Genomic DNA, 18,544 nt, shown 5'->3' with positions numbered 1-18,544 from the left:
CCTAGCTTTGATTCTAGCCGGATCTCCATCACATACTTGATCACGTGACCGTAAGTTATGGAAAGCAAATTGGTCGTGTATCATCTATATATGTGAGAAAAAAAAATAGAGATTGCTCAATATTTAAAATCAAATATCAATGTGCAGCAGGCGTTGACTTCTGTCAAATTCTCGTCGAAATTTTAGTCACATGATCTCACATGAATATATTTATACTTTATATGGCGAAATTGCCGTTAGTAATCACTCGCATGTCGCGTTGTCGGAGCTCCGATCAAAATTTGGTCGGAGTCGACGCCGGGTGACATATATGGTAACCATTTTCCAAAATTCAGGGTAAAATCGTAAAAGAAAATGAAACATCGGGGTCAATTTGCAATAATGCTAAAACCTTGGGGGAGCAATATGCAATTTGCTCACTCGAATATACCCATCTATCCAATTGTAAATTCATTTTCGCACATTATTCCATTTTAGAACAAGCCGATCTCGCTCACATCTCTCCGCCCTCCTCTCTCTCTCTCTCTCTCTCTCTGCATCACGCTTTTCCTCCCTCCAGCGTCTCCGATTCTCTGCATATCCCCCCGCAGCCGCACGCTCATTCCATGCTGACCCACCAAGGTTGATTCTCCAGAGAGCTCGAGCTCGAGCGAAAGTTCGGATCTTTTCCCGAGAAAATTCGGTTGACAGGAGCGAGGAAGATGTGGGGGTTCGGGGGTAGGTATTATTGGGGGAGGAAGGGGAGCTGCGGAGGGAGGAACGAAGGCCTAGTGGTGGTGTTCGCGTGGATGTCGAGCCAGGAGCGGCACTTGAGGAGCTACGTTCAGCTCTACGAGTCCTTGGGGTGGAATTCGCTCGTCTGCCACTCGCAATTCCTCAACTCGTGAGCTTCGGTCTCGAGTTTCCTCTTTTGAATGCCGCCTTCGGTTTGGTTTTGAGGCCTCTGGTGTGGTTTCCACGGTTTCCTTTTTGCTTTCTTGGCTTTTGAATTCATGGGTCGGAGCGTGGTTGACCGAGTGATGGATGTGGGTCTCGTTGGGTTGTTGATTGGGATGTAGTTTTTTTATGGTTCTTCTCTCTCTCTCTCTCCTCTTTTTTTTTTTTTTTTTGGGAGGGGGGTGGTTTTCAAGGGAAGAGAATGAGAGGATTAGCCTAAGTATCTTTTGATGATATGATTTGGGGTTGATTGGGTCTCTTTACTGTTAGCCATTAAGAGCTTTCTTTAAGGATTGGATGCCAGAATCAAGCAGTCAGTTCTCTCTCTCATTGGGATTGAAGTTGCCTAGTTTTCAATTGACTTGGTGGTCTGCAAACCTTTCGTAATTCATGTGTGGGTTGTTGTTCGTCCATGCATAATTAGTCGATTAAATTTGCAGAACATGGTTTAAATGCTTCGAAAAGTTTAAATTTGAGTAGCTACTGTAGATCGTTTCTCTGGTAGAAAGGCTTAGCTCCTTGTCGTATAAGGTTGTTCAGTTTCTGAGTTTAGGGGTAACCTTAAATTCTGAGGCTAAATCACGGTGATGTTCAGGTATTGTTTTAGGAGAGGGGGATTTGAACTGTAGGGCATAGGACAAGATGGGAGGTTTTTTCATGATAATTTCCCCAGAGGATTAAAGCAAATGCTTAACTCTCTTGTCAGTAGCTGAGTCAGTATCTAACTACATTGAACAGACAGCAGTAGATTTAAGAATTCTTTTGAGAAACCTGACAATAGTCGTGCCATATGATGAGTATGAGATACCAAATGGTCTAACATCAGTATATCATTTTGTTGTGTCTCGAGTGGATAAATCTTAGAGCAACCTTAACTTGCTAAACCCTTCGATATTGTGAAGTAGACAACTGATGTAACTATTAATCTTTTAGAAGTACTAGGCAAGCACTGTTAACAAAATGATGTGTGTTTGAGCTAAAGAAGACTAATTAGAAATTAATTTGAGATTGGCATCATTCCAAAAAACTCCTATTGTGTTTACTGTGTGGCCTATATATGAGATGATCTCGCATTTGTGCTCTCAACTGGCTAGTCCTTCTAACATTGCACTTGCACACATGGTGTAATCAAGGAGCGGGCATTAGGTCTTTTGCACAATTAGCAGATAATGGCCAATTTGATTAAGAATGTGTTATATCTGCAGGTTCTTTCCTGAAAGGGCAACTCCTCTGGCGGTTGAAGTCCTCAATGAACTTGTTAGGGTATGCTTTTCCTCTAATATAAACCAACCCAAATGTTCAGATTGTGAATTTACCTTCTAATGCTTTCTTCCTTGCTCTTAATGCTAAAATCTGAAGTCTAAACTAGCTTCAGCAAGAAAAGCACAGAAAAATCATAGGGAAAGATTATGTTGGTCCTTCTCCATTTTTTCCTGGATTTCTTGTCAACTTTTCTTAATCATAATATAGATACCTTTCTTGATTCATCAAATTCGATAAATGGTCCAGCTCAAACTTTTCCACTGTTTCAATTGATTAATTTTGTCTTGTGATTTGCAGGAGCTAAAGATCAGGACATGTCCTGTAGTCCTTGCATCTTTTTCTGGAGGGCCAAAAGCTTGCATGTACAGAGTTCTTCAGGTATATCTTGTCCTATACTTTGTTCGCAGTGTTAGTTTTCTTTTTCTCTAGTCGTGCTGAATAACATTTAAGGACATGATCCTATGTGTTCTTTATACCCTTATAAATAATTCACATGCCATGACTTGTTTATTGCAGATATTGGAGGGGAAATGTGAAGTGCAGCTGAATCATGTATGTCTTCTTTCAAAATTTGAATTCACCTGGGAAAATGTGAACGCTCCGCAAGAATAGCATTACTTTCTGCTAATTGAAACCGAAGTTTTATAGGAAATGATGGTATTGTTTGCTATTAGTTTTGCTTCTTTTTTTTAACAAGTCCAGAGGTTCTAAATATCTTGTTTCAGGACACTTATGTAAGCAGGTCAATTAATTGGGCAAGATTTTTCTCATCTTAGATTTGACTCCAATCTTCATGTTTAAGTGTGCTGTTTCTTTTCTATGTGTGAAGGATGACATCCGTTTGGTTAAGGACTCTATTTCCGGCTTCATATATGATTCTAGTCCTGTTGATTTTACGAGCGACCTGGGAAGTCGGTTTGTGGTTCATCCAACTGTCATCAAAATGTCCCATCCACCGAGATTTGCATCATGGGTAGCTAATAGCATTGCCTCTGGTTTGGATGCTCTCTTCCTGAGCAGGTTTGAATCACAACGAGCTGAGTATTGGCAGGCTCTGTACTCCTCTATTGTGAGTAAATATCGTATGAACTGCTATTCAAAGCCTGCTCTCTCTTTATGTTTCTGTTTTCTGATTATATTTCTTGTGCAGAACTTGAGAGCTCCATACCTAGTGTTGTGTTCAGAAAACGATGATCTTGCTCCTTACCAAACTATTAGCAATTTTGCGGAAAGACTACGAGATCTTGGTGGTGATGTTAAACTTGTTACGTGGAATGGCTCTCCTCACGTAGGTCAGTAATTTTGATTTGTATATATTATGCAATTTCTTGGCTGAAAAGCTTCCATGATCGTTCATAAGACATTAGGACCTTGGCCTGCCTACTTGGGTGGTGGGTCTTCTTGAGGGAAGTGCTTTAGTTTTTGTGCTGCTGGTGTGCAGATGCACTCTCACTGAGGATGGTAGTAGGGTCTGCAGCTCAAGTACTCGTCTTGGTTGGTCATCCTGTGTCCCCTCCCTGGAATGATTTCTGACTCCCATTTCTGCATCAAATAGAATACTGCCTTCCACTCCCCAACTTGTCCTTCCTTGGCGACTGTGCCGAACTTTTCTGTGTTTCCCTCTCTTCCTTTCCACAATTATGACCTTCAACTTTCACTAATTCTTCTTTGAACTGTAATAAATACTGGAGATGGAGATCTACGAGCCCACATGTCGCCCTATAGTGAGGTCACATCAATCATTTTCATTTCCTCTCCCATGCCTAGTTTAACGATGCTGCTCCACCCCTTTGATTAATGTGGCGCTCTGTTAGAGCAGGTTATTTCTCCAAGATGGCGTAGCTTAAGGAGGAAAAGTTTACCTTACCAAAGAAATTGCAGGACATACACCTTGAATTTGTCTTATTCAGATTCTGAACTTTCAGCTTGTATATACTCCTGTGCTAATCCTCTGCGCGGCATGCTTTTGCAGGTCATTACCGTTGCTATCCAGTTGATTACAAGGCTGCTGTGACCGAGCTTCTTGGTAAGGCGGCCGCAATTTACTCCCAGAGAGGTCAACGGCCTGAGGGCGAAAGGATGGGTATTGAGGGCAAACGTGACGAAATCTCTGAGCCAATCTTCACCCTTAGGAGAGCAACAACTAGTTCGAGCCAGAGTTCTCAAGGGTTTGCTCTCACCCTGAGCAATCAAATGTTCTTGCCGAGCTCAGTTGAGTGTTATGATGGAAGAACTGGTGGATCTGTACAAGATGAAGGCAAGGAAGGGATGGTCCATCTGCCTAGCCTACCTAGCATCAATGCTCATGGAGTTCTTGGCCAAATCCTATTCGACGTGTGTGTTCCCAAGAACGTTGAAGACTGGGACATAAGGCAGTCAGATTCCTATTACAAGCACCCTCTGACTAGTATAAGGAGGCATGCCCCATTCAATCCAATCAAATGCATACGCCGGTCAAGATTGTAAAGTTGTTTGATTTGGAAAATCGAGGTAGTTATTTCATTCGAGGGGTGGCTTGGAATGCACGTGAAAAGCACGAAATAGCCCAGGACATGCTTTGCCTGAAAGAGAACTATAGAAATGACAGTGTTTCGAGGAAATAAGGAGAATAGGCGCAATCGGTGGTGGATTTGACTTGTGACTTGTATTGTACAGCTACTGTCATGAGAAAGCTTTCCACTCTCTGTAGATCCTTGTCATGAGAATAAAGAGGCTTGTGACTTTTAATGCAACAACTTAGAGACATGCGCCTTTGCTTATGGATTATAGATCTTTCACTGCATTACGTGCGAGTTGTTACAGGGAACTTAGGGGGCACTTGAGCTTATGTGAGAAAAAGCCAATGTTAAAGCGCCGATTATAACGCGAAAGTGACATCATATGAATGGGGTCAATGCGCTTAGAGATGAGCGAACGATGTATGCCCAACTGAAGGAGAAAGAACCGGTAAGGGTATGAGATATCGAGGTAAGAGTTAGACCCTCCAAGTCCAACAAAATTGGTCTTAATCGAAACGACAAATCAAAGAGAGCACGTAGTAAATCTCAGCAGAAGCTTGCACTTTGAAGGATAACTTTGTCGATGTATTTTCCCACAAGTGAAGACAGAAGAAAAATGGATGCTGTTAACTTTTGTTCATGCCTCGAGTACATTTCAAGAAAGGTAAGGTTCGGGACGAGCTGCGACGTATCCGTGTGATGAATACCCTTCTTTGGACGTGCCTTCGTGATTATTAATGAGGTGTTATATCATCGGAAGAAAGTAAGCGTGAAAATGGAAGAGCCTCTATCTTTAAATGTTTTTCAAGAATTTTTTGATTCTTGTCCGATAATAAATTTAGAGAGTAAGGGTTGTGAATATATTTTTCAGATTTACAAATTATGAAAAATATATATAAATTTACGCATTAAAATTTGCATATCGGAAAAAGGTCGGTGGTATAGGCTTAAGAGAAAGTCAAAAGTGCATCCATTATGAGAGTTGAATTAACAAGCAAGAAAAAAACATGCACGCCCTATATTGTTGAAGATTGAGAAATGTCACAGTTTTAAGTAAAAACAACTAAAGTGAAATTTCTTAAATCTTTGACACTTTCTAAATTTGAATATAAGTCTTCTTATTTTACGTTCTTTTTTTTTTTTCAAGATGCATCAAGGGGGCGAAAATTTAAATTGGAGGCTACTCAACTTTTTAATTTATTTTGAAACCGCCCTTTCAAATTTCAATTTCAATCGGCAGGTCACTCGATTTTCTGTTTTGCTTTCGATTATGCCATTCGAGTGATTCGTCGGCCAAAATCTTGCCAAAAATTCCAGACAAATGGTGCATATGATTCGCAGACCATGCAATAAGCTCATATTTATTGAGGTCCTTTTTGTTAATTCCAACAAAGGAAGTCGCAAATTGAAAACAAAAGGAAGACAAAATATAAAAATCGAGAAGAAAAGAAGTAAATTTAAAAATGGCGAGGCGTGAGGACAGGACCAGTCACCAACGGTAATATCATAAATTTGAACAGTGGAGAACCAACGGTCGACATTATCGAAGGCTGAGCTCTCGAGCTCTTGCCATTCCTCCCCCTCCTCCTTCTTCCTCAAACCTCTCTCTCTCTCTCTCTCTCTCTCTCTCTCTCTCTCTCTGATTCATCATCGTCTGTTTGGCTTCCGAGGAAATGGTGGCGACCGCTGCATCGAACGAAGAGCGCCGTCCGCAAGAGACTGGAAGAGAACAGGAAAAGGATGGAACCTCCTCCTCCATCAAGCCCGTCCATGTGAGCAAAAGAAGAAACAACACAGAACAGTCACGTATATAAGCCTTCCTTGTACTACCCTGATTTTGCTCCAGTCGCTCGCAGATGATGCAGACGAAGCCGCAACACACGATCCAGGAACAGGTGATCTGGGTGCGGAGGTCGAGCCGCGTCGTCAACATTCCGGCTCCTGTTTATAAGGAAGCGAGTGCCTTTACCTACATTGAATTTCCAAAGGCTCCAAGAGGAATAGGCTGCGAGTAGCTGCGTGAAAATTTGGTGATTCACTGATAACGCTGAACCTTTAGCTTTTGAATGAGACTCCCTAGTTCGAAGGTTGCCCATGGGCTAATTGGGTGTGTCTCTGTTTGTGTTCCTGGTCGCAGGTTGTCCTAAATCGCTTCCAGACACCCAGAGTGAGAAGGTAGAATGTTCTGTGCCAACTTACATTGTCCGGCTTCTGTTAAATCCACGCTTCCTTCTCATGTCTCTGGTTGCTTCTGGCCGATAAATTTATTCGTATTGGCTTCTATTTTTCACTCACGATTATCTTATTTTCTGGGAGCAGTGGGAATTTGGATCACAACATGATAACTGATTCGGCAGGACCTTCCTGTGAAATTTTGCGAGATGCATCTTCCAAAGAAAGACGGAGCCATCACCTTGGGTTGATGAAGAGGGCAAAGAGTACCCGATAATCTATTTGGCCAGGAATGCAGTATTGAGTGGAGGGTGGAGGGGCTTACCACTGGCTCATGAACTTGCAGATGGCGATGCGATGCGGCAATTTTTCAGTTAACTCAGCCGACCGCTACGAAGGTAACTGAGTGATCTCATGAACTTGCGGGTATCAGTGGACGGTGGAGGGGCTTTCTGCTGTCTCGTGAACTTGCAGATGGCGATGCAATGTGGCGATTTTTCAGTTAACTCAGCCAACCATAATGAAGGTAACTGAGTGATCTTATGAACTTGCAGGTATCAGCGGAGGGTGGTGGGGCTTTCCACCGTGAATTTGCAGATGGCCATGCGGCGATTTTTCAGTTAATTCCACAGACCACTATGAAGGTAACTGAGTGATCTCTCATATTCATGTTGACCAAACAGAGGGAAGAACTGTCCCAACTGAATTGCCTCAACTTAGCGGTAATAATATTCCCAAGAATCAGTGTTTCAAATTATGAGTTTCCCCTAACTTAGCAGTACAATCTTCCCAAGAATCAGTGTACGATTTTTTGCGATATCTGCTTCTCTTCTAACTTTCTCCCTTTTCCACGAAATGAATATTGAATGATTAGGGGCCCTACATCTGCTGTATAAGAGTCAAATAGGAAGTTGTTCTCCCATTTGCTTTGCAGGTTTACATCATGAGGGTGAGTAGCTTCAAAGAGGTCGAGAAGTGAGGTTTTGGGAAATCAGAATTGAACCATTCGCATCATTTTAGGTGAGTTGTATAGATATCAGGATTTCGCTACAGATATCGGCCACGGACAATTTCACCTTCTTCGTCCTCGTGATGACAATCCGTTCTCCACCCGTTTCCTTTGTACTTGGAGGACTCGACTTTAGTGAAGTCAGCGAGAGACTCGGCTACAATGAGTGGTTTCGAGATACTTCGAATGTCGTTTTAGCTCAAGTTGGGCCCACGGCTTCAATCCGTCCATGAACGCCCCGAGAGCCTCCTCCTCCCTCGGTTCCCTTGTGTTGTAGCAAACGCGGAAAAGCAAACACAGAACACGAGGATTTACGTGGTTCGATCACAACGTGATCTACGTCCACGGGCGAGACAAGACAAAATTCCACTATAATCAAAGAGAGTACAGTTTTCAGAAGTCGAAATAACGACAAAAGCTCACGGCTCATAAAACTCTCCGAAAACAAAATTCTCTCTGTCTAACAATGAGAAAACCTAGCCGCGGTATAAATAGTGCTCCCAAAAAAATTTCCTCGGGGCCTACGCCCCCGAACCCCCCGAAACATTGGTTCGTTGCTCCAGCTCGGGCAGACCGCCATAGAGATTTGTTCACTTGCTACGAGTTGGGCCGAGCCCAACTCTCCGCGTCGCGAACTAAATCTCAATTTTCGGGTCGCACAAAAATATGTCGGGTCGGGTGTTGAACCGGACCGAGAACATAAAATTCAAGACATATTTAACAAATCTCCACCTTGGCTTGAATTTCCCAAAATAAACACAGTCAAGAAGCCGAACACATTCTCTCGGCGTCCCTAAGCCTACGTGAGCTAACTCGGTGTAGGAAACAAGGGCTGCAACGAAAGAACATATCCACTTCAAAAACAAATGTAGAACTGTCATTTACCTCTCCACCAAAGCCCCAAAAGGGGCAAACTCAACTGAGCATGCCAATCAAGTTCAAGCAATGCTTAAACTTGTTGGCGGGGACTAACTTGGTCAACATATCGCAGGATTGTCACCGTACTCAATTTTCTTTATGTCATATTTCTCTCAAGAATCGCCTCTCGAATAAAGTGATACCCGACATCGATGTGCTTAGTCCTCTCATGATATGCTTGATTTCTAATCAAGTATATAGCACTCTGATTGTCACAAAAGACAACCGAATTGTCTTCCTGCTGTAGCCCAAGTTCTGAACAAGATTCCTTAACCAAATACCTTCTTTCACCGCTTCTTTGCCATATACTCTGCCTGTAGTAGACAAAGCAACTGTCGACGTAAGGTTGACCTCCAACTAATAGCCGAACTAGATAGTGTGAAAAGATAGCCAGTCAAAGATCTCCTCTTATCAAGATCACCTGCATAATCGGAATCCACAAATCCCACGATTGAGGTACCGTTGGAACTGTTTCTATCAAACACTAGGCCCAACTCTGCGGAGCCTCTAAGATACCTAAGTATCCATTTCACTGCCTGCCAATGGACCTTTCCAGGATGCGCCATATATCTACTAACCACACTAACTGCCTGCGCAATGTCTGGACGAGTGCATACCATAGCATACATAATGCTACCGACTGCACTGGAGTATGGGACACGAGACATCGCAGCCTCCTCGACCTCTGATTGAGGTGAATGTAGAGCTGAAAGTCTAAAATGGGATGCCAACGGTGTACTCACGGGCTTAGCGTGTTGCATGCCAAATCTCTCAAGTACCTTCTCAATATAACTCCTCTGTGAGAGATATAACTTCCCTTCTTTCCTGTCCCTCTGAATCTCCATTCCTAAGATCTTCTTGGCGGACCCGCATCCTTCATCTCGAACTCGTCATCGAGCCGTTTCTTCAAGATCAACACTTCGACATGTTCTTTGCGCAAAGAATGAGCATGTCATCCACGTATAAGAGAAGATAGACAAATGATCCATCCGAACCCTTCCCGAAGTAGACACAACTATCATAGTTGCTCCCGTGATAACCGCTCCCTATCATAAAGCTGTCGAATCTCTTATACCACTGTCTTGGTGACTGCTTCAGACCATACAAGGATTTCTTCAATTTACAAACATGATCTTCCTTGCCTTCTACATAATAGCCCTCGGGCTGGGCCATATAAATAGTTTCCTCAAGCTCGCCATGCAGAAAAGCAGTCTTCACGTCAAGTTGCTCAAGCTCTAAGTCAAATTGAGCAACTATAGCCAGCAACACACGTATGGAAGTGTGTTTTACCACAGGGGAGAAAACTTCGTCATAATCAATTCCCTCCTTCTGGTTGTAGCCTTTAGCTACGAGCCGAGCCTTGCATCTAGCATTTTCAACACCTGGAATTCCTTCCTTTTTCTTGAAGACCCATTTACACCCGATAGCTCTTTTTCCCTTAGGCAACTGCACCAAGTCCCAAGTCTGGTTCTTGTGAAGTGATTCAAGTTCCTCAACCATAGCAATAGCCCATTTCTCTGATTCTGTGCAAGTAACAGCTTCTGTATAGGTAGAAGGTTCCTGAATACCCATATCTTCTGCTGTCGTAAGAGCATAAGCCACCAGATCAGAGAATCCATATTTCTGAGGAGGCCGAGTCTGCCTCCTTTCTCTGCCAGTAGCAATAGAGTATGGCTGCTCCACCTCATCTACAGCTTCTTCATCTGAACTTGAATCAACAGGAGCATTTTGCTCGTTCAAAACATTCTGAGAGGTCTTTTCTGGAAGCTCCACCTGAACCTCCACCTCATTCATATCACTCTCATATTTTCCTGCAAACTCATCAGCAACTTTCCTTTGATCAAGCATATGCATTTCATTAAATGTAACATCCCTACTAATAATGAACTTAGGTGAGTTAGGTTCCTGGCACCATAAACGATAACCTTTCACCCCATCAGTATACCCAACAAAAATACATTTCTTTGCTCTAGGTTCTAACTTACCATCCTTAACATGATAATAAGCAGGGCATCCAAAAACCTTTAGATTAGAGTAATCACAAGGCTTACCTGGCCACATCTCAAAAGGAGTCTTGCATTCTATTGCTGTTGAAGGAGAGCGATTAACCAGATAACAAGCCGTGTTAACAATTCAAAAAAATCCTTTTCCATGCCAGCATTAGAGAGCATGCATCTTGCTCTCTCCAATAGAGTTCTGTTCATACGTTCGCCACTCCATTCTCGCGTGGAGTGTGTCTAACCGTACGGTGTCGAACAATACCGCATCCGCACATAATTCATTAAAATCGCCACCACAGAACTCAAGACCATTATCGGTCCTAAGACGTTTGATCTTCTTCCCTGTCTGATTCTCAACAAGAGCTTTCCACTTCTTGAAGGTTTCAAACACATCACTTTTTCTTTTCAGAAAGTAAACCCAAACCTTCCTGGAATAATCGTCAATGAACGTCACAAAGTAAAGAGCTCCACCCTTAGATGGAACTGTCTTTGGTCCCCATAAATCGGAATGGATATAGTCGAGTGTGCTCTTTGTCGAATGCGTCCCTCAGACTGAATCCGACTGCATTGCTTGCCAAGAACACAATGCTCACGAAATCTAGCGAGGTCGTTCTCTCCCCACAAAGCAAACCACGTTTACTCAAAACTGACATACCACGCTCACTCATGTGGCCCAAACGCATGTGCCACAATTTCGTTCTATCATTATCAGAAACAGAATTGCTTGTGCCAATCGAAGGACCCATAACGGTGCTACCCTGCAAATGATACAAGTGATTCACCTTGCTTCCTTTCATCACAACCAGATTGCCTTTTGTAACTTTGAGAACTCCACCTCCACCTGAGTACACACACCCAATGGAATCCAAACTGCTCAACGAGATAAGGTTTCTCTTCAAGTCTGGTATATGTCTTACTTCAGTCAAGGTTCTTACTGCTTTGTCGTGGCACTTAATCCGAACAGTACCAATACCCACGACTTTGCATACAAAGATCATTCCCCATCAAGACCGATCCACCATTCAATGGCTCGTATGTGGTGAACCATTCCCTGTTTGGGCACATGTGATATGATGCTCCCGAATCCATTATCCAAACATCATTGGACAAATTAACAGCAGAGCATGCCGTAAGAACACTGTCTGACGCATTAGCCTCATTTTCGTTTGCAACATTCGCCGAATCTTGTTTTTGACCATGCTGCTTATCCTTTTTCTTGAGCGAAGGACAATCTGACTTGTAATGTCCCTTTTTATGACAATAGTAGCACTCAACGTTCATCTTATCTCCAGGTGGCTTAGATTTTGAACGACCAACAGATTTCCCTCGAAAAGCTTTATCCCTGCTCTTGGTCCTGCCTCTCACAAACAAACCATCTGCTTTGTTTTCACTGCTATTCCCATTCAATTTAGTTCTCAGTTCTGCAGAATTCAAAGATGCTTTGACATCCTCCAAAGTTATGGATTCACGTCCATAAAGCATCGAGTTCACAAAATTCTCGTATGAGGCAGGCAGTGAACATAATACGATCAAAGCTTGATCTTCATCCTCGAGTTTAATATCTAGATTTTTCATATCCAGAACAATTTTATTAAACTCATCCAAGTGTTCCTGAACAGACGTACCTTCGCGCATCTTTAGGGTATAAAGACGCTGCTTCAAATAAAGTCTCGATGTTAGAGATTTCTTCATATAGAGACTTTCCAGTTTCTTCCAGAGACCGGCCGCTGTTTCTTCATCGGTGACTTCTCGCAAAACCTTGTCATCAAGAGACAACTGGATCGCGCTATGCGCCTTCTCGTCCATCTCTTCAATCTCGCCCGAGGTCATATCGTCCTGGATATTTTCCGTCCAGCCTAACCGTACTCTCTCGCCTCAATAAAGCCTTCATCTTTATTCTCCATAATCCGAAGTTGTTCTGTCCGTCAAAAGATGAGATCTGAAACTTCAAAGATGCCATCTTGCTCAAACCCTAGAATCGGACGTAGCTCTGATACCAGTTTGTTGTAGCAAACGCGGAAAAGCAAACACAGAACACGAGGATTTACGTGGTTCGATCACAACGTGATCTACGTCCACGGGCGAGGCAAGACAAAATTCCACTATAATCAAAGAGAGTACAGTTTTCAGAAGTCGAAATAACGACAAAAGCTCACGGCTCATAAAACTCTCCGAAAACAAAATTCTCTCTGTCTAACAATGAGAAAACCTAGCCGCGGTATAAATAGTGCTCCCAAAAAAATTTCCTCGGGGCCTACGCCCCCGAACCCCCCGAAACATTGGTTCGTTGCTCCAGCTCGGGCAGACCGCCATAGAGATTTGTTCACTTGCTACGAGTTGGGCCGAGCCCAACTCTCCGCGTCGCGAACTAAATCTCAATTTTCGGGTCGCACAAAAATATGTCGGGTCGGGTGTTGAACCGGACCGAGAACATAAAATTCAAGACATATTTAACACCTTGGTTGGGATTTTGGAGCTTGAGTTAGTGCCTCATTGCTCAAGGTGATGGAGCTTGCTACGGGTCTCTTGTTGAGCGAACTAGGAGTCACTACAAAAAAAGTTGGTTTTAGCCACGAATTTTGCCACGAAAAATTTGGCAAAATTCGTCGCTAAACGAATTTGCGACGAAATTAGCGACGGAAAAAAATTCGTCGCTAATAGGCCGTCGCAAAATTTTGCGACGGAAAATTTCAATTTTCGTCGCTAATTTGCGACGAAAAAAATTCGTCGCAAAATTCGTCGCTAATTATTCGTGGCAAAATTCGTGGCTAATTTGCCACGAAACAAAATTCGTCGCAAAATTCGTCGCAAATTATTCGTGGCAAAATTCGTGACTAATTTGCCACGAATTTTATTCGTGGCAAAATTCGTCGCTAATTTGCCACGAAATATATTCGTGACAAAATTCGTCGCTAATTTGCCACGAACTTTATTCGTGGCAAATTATTCGTGGCAAAATTCGTCGCTAAATATTCGTGGCAAAATTCGTCGCTAATTTGCCACAAACTGTATTCGTGGCAAAATTCGTCGCTATTTTTTTCAAAAATTTTTTTTGTTGGTCACGAAATTGCGACGAAATATTTTCGTGGCAAAAATCGTTGCTAATTATTCGTGACAAAATCCGTGACTAATTTGCCACCAAATTTTTTTTTTGTCAGTTTTTTGCGACGAATTTATTCGTGGCAAAATTCGTGGGTAATTTAAATTACCCACCAAAATGAATGTATTTCATTTTCTTATTCGATTTTAAATGTAATTTAAAGCAAAATTAATTTCTAGAATTTGTATTTAACATTGATTAAGCACATAAGAACATCAAAATATTATAATAATATGAAAATGAAATACATTCATCTACATTTTCCATGTACTTGAACATATAGCTCAATGTGATCAAACTATTATAATAATATGAAAATGAAATACATTCATTTACATTTTCCATGTACTTGAACATATAGCTCAATGTACTTGAACATCCTTGGCAAATCTCCCCCTCCGCATATCAACACATAGCTCAACCACGAATTTTAAAAAATGCCCATACACATGCCAAAAATTCATTTTTATGAAATTCGTGGCTAAAATCCGTGGCAAAATTTTGCCACGGATTTTAGCCACGAAATTAAAAATATGCCATACACATGCCAAAAATTCATTTTTATGAAATTCGTGGCTAAAATCCGTGGCAAATTTGCCACGAATTTTAAAAAATGCCCATACACATGCCAAAAATTCATTTTTATGAAATTCGTGGCTAAAATCCGTGGCAAATTTGCCACGGATTTTAGCCACGAATTTTAAAAAATGCCCATACACATGCCAAAAATTCATTTTTATGAAATTCGTGGCTAAAATCCGTGGCAAAATTTTGCCACGGATTTTAGCCACGAAATTAAAAATATGCCATACACATGCCAAAAATTCATTTTTATGAAATTCGTGGCTAAAATCCGTGGCAAATTTGCCACGAATTTTAAAAAATGCCCATACACATGCCAAAAATTCATTTTTATGAAATTCGTGGCTAAAATCCGTGGCAAATTTGCCACGGATTTTAGCCACGAATTTCATAAAAATGCCAAAAATTCATTTTTATGAAATTCGTGGCTAAAATCCGTGGCAAATTTGCCACGAATTTTAGCCACGAAATTAAAAAATGCCCATACACATGCCAAAAATTCATTTTTATGAAATTCGTGGCTAAAATCCGTGGCAAATTTGCCACGGATTTCATGAAAAAATTACTTAGGCATGTTTGTGGCCATTTTTTTAAAATTCGTGGCAAAATCCGTGGCAAATTTGCCGCGGAGTTTACCACGAATTTCATAAAAAATGAATTGTGGGCAATTTTTTATGAAATTCATTGATAAATCCGTCGCAAATTTGCCACGGATTTAGCCACGAATTTCATTTCTACTAGCCCACACACGCCTAATTCATTTTTTTCCCGACAATAACGTTTAATTAACAATAATAACAATAATAACAATAATAATAACAACAACAACAATACTAATAATTACGACAACAACAACAATAATAAATATGACAACAACAATAAACTCTTGTCATAATAATAATAATAATAATAATAATTACGACATAATTAGTAAAAAATCTCAAAAATCTAAATCTGCATCTTCACTTTCGTCTTGATCTTGATCTTCTTCTTGAGCATCATCGTCATCATCATCGTCATCGTCATTATCATCATCATCCTCATCATCCTCTGTCTCAAAATCAGATTCTGCAACACCTTCTAAATTTGATTCGCGAATTTCGGTTAGATCTACATCTATCATTGCTCCACATGGATCTCGTAGAGTAGGAATGTAATATTCCTCGGTTTGAACCGCGTTACAAACTTCCTCTTGTTGATATGCTGTATCCTTCCAGTGTTCCTCGATTTTTCTTCACGATTTGGTTTTACATACAGCCCACTAATCAGCTTTGTCAGGTTTCAAACTAGGATATGATGCATAATATACTTGAATTGCTTGTTGTGCCAACACAAATGGTTCATATTTCATACACCTTTTCTTGTGATTTATTTTAACCAAATTAAATTTCGTATGCACCTTCATTCCTTTGACGGGGTCGAACCACTTGCACTTAAATAACACAACCCGCATTAATGGTCCGGGGTACTCTATCTCGATGATTTCATCCAACAAGCCATAAAAATCATCTTTTGAATTACCACAATTGGATGACCGATCACACACACCACTATTCATTGTGGCTTTTCCTATTCCATATTCTTAAGTGTGAAAATTATACCCGTTTATGAAATATGCTGGCCAAGTTCGTATGCTTGACTGTGGACCCCATGACAGATAATATAGCAATCCTTGCTCTTCAACTTGATCATGATTACTGTGAACCTAAGATCACACACGCAAAGTCAATAATATATATTTAAATGATGTATAAAATATTAATAACTTGGTTTTGGTCTATAGACAACTTACATATGTTTTGAACCATGCTGCAAATTGTTTATCGCATAAACGGTCAAACTCATTTGGTGGTAGTCCATACATTGAATTTTAAAAAATCCTATTAACAATTTACATTTATATATTAGTAAATATTTGACACGCAATACATATATTTGCAAATATACACTTATTGGAAGTATGGCTCCACTTCTGGACAATTCAGTAAAATATATGTATGGGCTGCCTATTGTTCTTCGCCTATTAAGCAACGAAACTTACATGCGCCGCTTGGTCGACCGAGATAATTGAAAATAGAGAATGATTTGCAATTGGGATCGATGGGACCCTCATCATTTCTTCCTGCTCTCCGCCTCTTGCACTGCACGTGCGGCTCAAAATAGTATGATGTAAATGTTGTCACTTCTTCCACAATATATGCATTACAAATTGAAGCTTCAACACATGCCTTATTCTTCATTTTTTTCTTCAAATGATATAAGAACCTTGTTGTAATAGAAAGAAGTTTATCAGAACATAATAAATAATAAAGTATTTTGAAATTTATTTTGAAAATTTTTTTATCTCTTAAATGGATACATCCATCGAAATTGGACTGGACCCGCAACTTTGGCCTCATAAGGCAAGTGAGCTAAGAGATGCTCCATTGAATCAAAAAACGATGGAGGAAATATCCTTTCTAAATTGCAAAGAATAATTGGAATGTCTCTCTCCAGTTTCTCCATGTGTGATGCTTTTAACACTGTTGAGCAAATATCATGAAGGAAATTACGTCGCAAAATTAGCGACGAAAAAAAATCCGTCGCTAACTCCGTCGCAAATTAGCAACGAATAATTTTTCGTCGCAAATTCCGTTGCAAATTAGTGACGGATTTTTTTCGTGGCAAATTCCGTCGCAAATTAGCGACGATATTTTTTTTCGTTGCAAATTAGCAACGGAAAAAGAATTCGTCGCAAATTCCGTCGCAAATTTGCCACGAATTTTTTTTCGTGGCAAATTCCGTCGCAAATTAGCGACGACATTTTTTTTCGTCGCAAATTAGCAACGGAAAAAAATTCGTCGCTAATTCCGTCGCAAATTAGCCACGAATTTTTTTTCGTGGCAAATTCTGTCGCAAATTTGCCATGGATTTTTTTTTGTCGCTAATTTGCGACGGAATTTGCGACAAATTTTTTTTTCATCGCAAATTAGCGACGAATAATTTTTCGTCGCTAATTTGCGACGAAAAAAAAATTCGTCGCAAATTAGCCACGAAAAATTATTCGTCGCTAATTTCCGTGGCTAAATCCTTGTTTTTTTGTAGTGAGTACTGCTGCTTAACTATATTGACACTAAGATCTGGAATATTTTCATGGGTATTCAAAAAGCAAGAGGGGCACAGTCTACCTCAGTACGTCATAGCAGCTACTACCACCAGTTAAGCATTGTGACTTCGAAGAATATAGAGGACATCGGAGAAACGCAGACAGCGCTTCCCTATTTCTAAATATCCATTCTTTCGTGAAAGAACCAAACAAGTCCCATCAAATATTACTTCATACAGTATAGAGTAACGAAGAGATCGAGCCCAAGTATCAAAACCGAGGATCAAGTTCCAAACATATTTACTAAAGCACTATCACAAGCCAAGTTCAAGACATTACAGATACTCGGAATTACACAAAAATTGATCAAAGAAGAGTATTGAAAGGCTCATCACTTTTCTAGAAATGGCTACCCTACTCAAAGATCATAGCTACAAGTTTCTGGTTGGTAGTTGAAGTTTGTGGTCTCCACAAATTTTACGGTGGTAGTTAAAGAGTGTGGCCATGGATAAAAACTAGGCTAGTTTTTTGTTCATGTGCAAGTCAGTTAAGAAGCCTAAAAATAGGCTAGTTTCTTGTTCATGTACTCACAACAGACCCACTAAAAGAAGAGCACATCTACTCTACTCTTTGTAATACACAAACTATCTGATAAAAATTTCCTTACCTAGCCTCATTGTTGCTCCTTTGATGAATACGTACTAGCACATTAACACCACCATATCTCTGAATTTGTTAGATATTTTCTTCTTGTTTTGATCTATCGTCACACTCTTTAACTACCACTATTAAACTTTTAGATACCACAAACTTTTCTAGCCTTTTCTAGAAAATTGATCCACTCTTCAACACTCCTTGATCAATTTTTGTGATACTCCTAAGCATGCTTCACACTGTCTCAAATTTGGTTTGTGGTAGTACTTTAGTAAATATGTCCATGACTTGATCCTCGTCTTGCAATACTTGAGCTCGATCTCTTTA

General features: G+C 40.7%; 1 protein-coding gene across 1 annotated transcript; it reads left to right on the top strand.

The window, feature by feature from the left end:
* The first annotated feature begins 469 nt into the window (after positions 1 to 469).
* LOC115675929 (uncharacterized) lies at positions 470 to 4,942 on the top strand. The gene is made up of 7 exons (XM_030598744.2): positions 470 to 883; positions 2,142 to 2,199; positions 2,497 to 2,577; positions 2,716 to 2,751; positions 3,029 to 3,268; positions 3,350 to 3,491; positions 4,172 to 4,942. Exons 1-7 carry the CDS (start codon positions 702 to 704, stop codon positions 4,663 to 4,665), a joined length of 1,233 nt encoding a protein of 410 aa, XP_030454604.1. The 5' UTR covers positions 470 to 701; the 3' UTR covers positions 4,666 to 4,942.
* The last annotated feature ends 13,602 nt before the right edge of the window (positions 4,943 to 18,544 follow it).

Source organism: Syzygium oleosum, unplaced genomic scaffold, assembly GCF_021117445.2.
Source record: "Syzygium oleosum isolate NSW1041296 unplaced genomic scaffold, Sole_v2.1 Sole_v2.22, whole genome shotgun sequence".
Taxonomy (NCBI): domain Eukaryota; kingdom Viridiplantae; phylum Streptophyta; class Magnoliopsida; order Myrtales; family Myrtaceae; genus Syzygium; species Syzygium oleosum.
This window is presented reverse-complemented; position numbering and strand designations above follow the sequence as displayed.

Bases quoted from the DNA above. Each gene is read 5' to 3' on its own strand.
- LOC115675929 (XM_030598744.2), top strand. From the start codon at position 702: ATGTGGGGGTTCGGGGGTAGGTATTATTGGGGGAGGAAGGGGAGCTGC. The intron at 2,200-2,496 runs GTATGCTTTTCC...TGTGATTTGCAG, and splicing joins TCCTCAATGAACTTGTTAGG to GAGCTAAAGATCAGGACATG. The intron at 2,752-3,028 runs GTATGTCTTCTT...CTATGTGTGAAG, and splicing joins GTGAAGTGCAGCTGAATCAT to GATGACATCCGTTTGGTTAA.